Below are 5,000 nucleotides of genomic sequence, written 5' to 3'. Positions count from 1 at the left end.
CAACTTACACCTTCTCTTACCACAAATCCTGATATATCCAACTAACTAAATCTGAACGCTACAAACTCGTCCAGCTGCATCTGATCTTATCTGATTAGCATCATTTGTGTTTTGAAATATTGACTAAAATTTTATGTCAAAGATAGATATATCATATAGTGAGATGGATTGAAGCCCTTTGTATTTTACTTTCATTATTCACTTACCCAACTTGCCCTTTAAAACAAACTGTGGACCGATCTTCTGAAACCACGGTGTCTCTTTGACTTTTCCATTTCCCATTCTCCTCAGTCCCACCATGACCCTGCTCTCTCTCTCTCTCTCTCTCTCTCTCTCTCTCTCTCTCTCTCTCTCTCTCTCTCTCTCTCTCAGCCTTGTAGTCTTTATTCTGACCCTCGGTATAATTGAGGTGAAGGAACGGCGGGTACAATCAGGATTTTTTTTTTTTTTAAAAAGAAAAGAAAACAGATCAGTAATTCTAAGCAGAAAAGTTTCCTCCGCGCTTCTGAAAGTATATCAGATTCCCCGGTTGAATTAACTGAGAGAGAGAGATAGAGAGAGAGAGAGAGAGAGAGAGAGAGAGAGGAAGAGGAGGAGGAAGAGATAGAGAAATAGATAAAGCAAAATTGAGAGAGAGAGACCCAGAGAGAGAAAGAGGCCACTTTCTCTGGACTTTTGCAGTACATTCACGTTTAGAGACACAGGGGAGAGAGAGAGAGAGAGAGAGAGAGAAAGAGAGAGAGAGAGAGAGAGAGAGAGAGAGACAGAAGGAGGGAGAGAGAGACTCAAACAGAGAGAGTGCCTGAGGGAGGGTGAGAGGCGTAATGAGGTTCTGTCCACTGTATAATTAAAACAGTGGAGTCCACTAACCCGGGTTCAAAGCCCCATGTGTCTGTGTGTGTGTGTGTGTGTGTGTGTGTGTGTGTGTGTGTGTGGGTGTGTGTGAGTGTGTGAAATCACGTCCAAAATAAAAAGATACTCCAACCTTTGACCCCTTGCAGCAGGGGCGCTGTTGCAACGGCTTGAAACCAACATTTCTCGACTGGTACTGGCACAGTGTGTGTGTGTGTGTGCGTGCGTGCGTGTGTGTGTGTGTGTGTGTGTGTGTGTGTGTGTGTGTCCACATGTTCCTTAGAGCGCCGATATCTGTCAGTATCAGAAATATTTATGAACTGTGTGAGGAGTTCGGTCCTGACATTATGAAGGAGAGATGAGCGAAGGTGGAAGAAACTAATTCCATTTACTCACGTTGCTGTAACTGAGTCACTCTTTTTTTAAAGTCAGTATTTTTTGTGCAAAATTTGCCGAGTGCACCTTTAATAGTCTTTCTTTTTCTAGTTCTTTGAGATTTGTTTTTAGTCAAAGCGTTATTACCAAGTGTGAGAACATGATATCTGTGCCATATGTGCAGATGAGTATTTTTTAAAGTCAGTCATTTAAAGTCAGTAATTCCAAGTGTAGCTTTACTTCTAGTGCTCTGAGATTAATTTTTAGTGAAAGTGTGACATAAATAAAATGTATTACCATAGATCACTAAGTGTGAGAACATGATGTGTGTTCTGACCTGTGCCCCCCCCCCCTCCCCCCCCCAGTACCTCTGACCCCGGCGAAGAACCTGCGTTTCTCGGACGTGGACCACAGCTCCGCCCGCCTCAGCTGGGACTCCGCCTCCAGGAAGGTGAACGGTTACCGCATCATGTACGTCAAGACCAACGGAGTCCAGACCAATGAGGTGAGAGGAGGTTAATGCATTATAATGCTTTTAATGACATAATAAAGATGTAAACCAACGAAAGAAGAAATAATAAATATGACAAATACTGATATCATTACACTAATGTTACTCATTTCAGTGACAAAGATGAGTGTGTGAGTGTGAGATAGCTAGGCACTTGCTATCACTTGTCATTTGATTGTGCGTTTGTTCAACGCGTCCCGGCTTCCCGGCTGGGTGGAGTTTTCCATCGTAAGTTCTGTGATTGGCCTGAACGTCCAGACCCCGCCCCGCCGGCAAACTGCGGTGCGACAAATGAACTGAACCAGTAAAAGCGCCAGGGACAAAATCCTGTTTTCGAAAGGGCTCTAGGGAAACGTCCCGGTCAGTGACTCAGACCCGGACGGACAGGGTAACGGTGTCCCGTGTGCCTCAGGTGGACGTGGGTCATGTGACCTCCTGGCTGCTCAGGAACCTCACCTCCCTGACGGAGTACACCGTCGCCATCTTCGCCGTCTACGACGAGGGCCAAGCCGAGCCGCTGACCGACAGCTTCACCACAAGTACGAACACACAGCTTCTTCTTCTTCTTCTTCTTCTTCAGCTTCTCCTTCTTTACCTCCAGTCTGTCAGTCAGTATCTTTAACCTGTAGACTTAAACTACATTATCTAATTCTAAGCTCTTAAAAAGTCTTAAAATGTCTTAAGTACAGTTATCAGAGGTTTTATTTTCTTTACCATGCAATGAGGTTCTTCTTTGTCCATTCTTAGATTAATACAGAACAGTTTTAACTGGTTTAGTTGTACAAAATTCATTTTATCTGTTTTCATAAACATAAATGGACTTTAAGTCTCTTAACAACATTTTCTGGTGTCGTTTTGTTTTTTAAATTGGTCTTAACTTCAGTCCCAGGCAGCACTGAAATTGTCTTAAAAAGTCTTGAATTTGTCTTCCAAACACCTGCAGAGGACCCAATCAATTGGATTCTAGTCTAATTCTACTTCTATTTTTTTTCAATTTTTTTCTTTTTTTCTATATTTTTCTATTTCTGTTCTATTTTTCTAGTATTTTTCTGTTTTTTCTATATTTTTTTCTATATTTATTTCTATATTTTTCTATTTTCTATTTTCTCTGTTCTATTTTTTTCCTATTTTTCTATTTCTGTTCTATTTTTCTTCATTTGATTCTATTGAATTGCAATACTAAATGGAAATGGATTCAGGTGTTGCTGGTTACAGCAGAAGCTGCCCAGCCTGTTGTTCCTATATATAACCATAAGAAACTCTGTGTGTGTGTGTGTGCGTGTGTGTGTGTGTGTGTGTGTGTATGTGTGTGTGTGTAGAGACCGTCCCGGACCCGCTCGGTCTGAAGAGCAGTGACATTTCCACGGACAGCTTCCGGGTGTCATGGCAACACGGCGCCTCTGATGTGGTGCTGTACCGCCTCACCTGGACGCCCAGCGAGGGGGGGGACAGCAAGGAGGTGAGGGGTGTGTGTGTGTGTGTGTGTGTGTGTGTGTGTGTGTGTGTGTGTGTGTTCACATATCCCTACACATATGAGGTCCAAATGTCCTTACAAGGATAGACAGATGAGGAAAGTGGAAAACAGGTTTCCCCCAAATTCTCAGGGAATATCAGGGAATTTTCCAGGAATATAGCAAAATATATTTTACAACTTATTGGACACATTCATTCAGTCCTGCTCCAAGGTGAGGACATTTTTCCGCTCCTTACTACTTTAAGGAGTTATTTTAGGGTTAGGACTCGGGTTTATGGTTAATATGAGGATTAGGATTAGGTTTAAATGAGGTTAAACCTGCAGAGGAGAGGGTTAAGGTCAGGGTTAGAGGTGAAGGAATGAATGTAGTCAGTGTATGAGGGGTGGAAGTGCGTCTATTGCCTATATGTATGTTTTATTTCTCTCTAATTAAACCGTAAACCTGCCGTCTCAGTCTCTGGTGAACGGGAACATCAACAGCTACCTGATAACGGGACTCAAGCCGTCCACCGAGTACGAAGTCCTGCTGGCCGCCGTCTACCGGGACGAGTCCGAGAGCGATGACGTCATCCTGGTCGAGTCCACCGGTAACCACAGAGCTGCCCTCCAACCGGGATTATATACATTAGGGCTGGACGATATGGTTGAAATCAATATCACGATAATCATAAGGATTTTTTTCGATATCGATATATATGACGATATGGCTCACATAAGCGAAATCACGTTAAATAATCAAATTAATGTTCGTGTTTGGTGTGATGTCAAACTAAACTGAAATTTTCACATAATATTCCTACCATACTTGATTTTGTCTGAGTTTCTAAATAAAATTTGCTTGTTCTCATCAGTTTAGACAGCAGAATTCTGCGTCCCGATATCCCAAAATCACCATATCATCACAATATAATCCCACTGAAAGACGATAAATGATAATATTGAATTATCGTCCAGCCCTAATATACATTATATTAAATTACTGTGCAAAAGTCTTAGGCACCCTAGATGTTTTATATACATTTTGTCTTAGATGTGTATTTGTTTTCTGCATTAGTGTGTCAGTAGACTGCTCTTTATAGTCATTTTTTTCATATTTAGAAACGTTTCATTTAATTATTTTTGAAAGCGTTTTCACCTAAGACCTTTACACAGTCCTGTATGTAACGCCAACTGGAGCCGGTCAGCGATCTTTCCTCACTTCTCCTGTCTCTTGTTCTCATGCACAGTGCTTTCAGAAAGTATTCAGACAACTTCACTTTTTTGTTTTTTGATCAATCAACAAGTGATTGATTCATTCTTTCATTCAGTAATTAATTTATTCATTCAATAATTCCATCAATCAATCAACCAAACATGAACTCGCTGCAGAAAAGATAGTCTTGCAAGTTTTTCAAATGTTAAATTCTCCTTTAATCTTCTGTGAATGGTTTTGATAAGTTGATTGATTAATCATCTGTGTTTCATTGTTAGTTGAGAGGACGACCACCGTTGCCACGACGACCACGACCACAGCAGGTGAGTCCAGCTGCTGCTCTTCTGATCAGCTGTTCATCTCTCCTTCACTCCTTCCTCTCCTCCTTCCTCTCCCTCTCCCTGCTGTCCGCCCCCCGCCCCCAATCCCCCCCACCTCCTCCTCTTTCACCTCCTGCTCCTCCTCCTCCTCTTCCTCCTCCTCCTTCTCCTCTTCCACCTCCACCTCCTCCACCTCCTTTTCCTCCTCCACCTCCTCCTCCTAATCCTCCTCTTCTTCCACCTCCTCTTCCTCTTCTTCCCCCTCCTCCTCCTCCT

The 5,000-nt window shown here is 42.5% G+C and overlaps 1 protein-coding gene across 1 annotated transcript in view; it reads left to right on the top strand.

The window, feature by feature from the left end:
- Positions 1–5,000, top strand: part of col14a1b (collagen, type XIV, alpha 1b) — a 208,527-nt gene that overhangs the window by 78,266 nt on the left and 125,261 nt on the right. The window contains 5 exon segments of the mRNA XM_078290196.1: positions 1,593–1,732; positions 2,151–2,277; positions 3,058–3,197; positions 3,667–3,799; positions 4,683–4,727. Coding sequence (XP_078146322.1) covers positions 1,593–1,732; positions 2,151–2,277; positions 3,058–3,197; positions 3,667–3,799; positions 4,683–4,727 — 585 coding nt within the window.

The sequence above is a fragment of the Centroberyx gerrardi genome, chromosome 19, assembly GCF_048128805.1.
Source record: "Centroberyx gerrardi isolate f3 chromosome 19, fCenGer3.hap1.cur.20231027, whole genome shotgun sequence".
Lineage (NCBI taxonomy): Eukaryota > Metazoa > Chordata > Actinopteri > Beryciformes > Berycidae > Centroberyx > Centroberyx gerrardi.
Note: the sequence above shows the minus strand (reverse complement) of the source record. Positions and strands in the feature narration are given on the sequence as shown.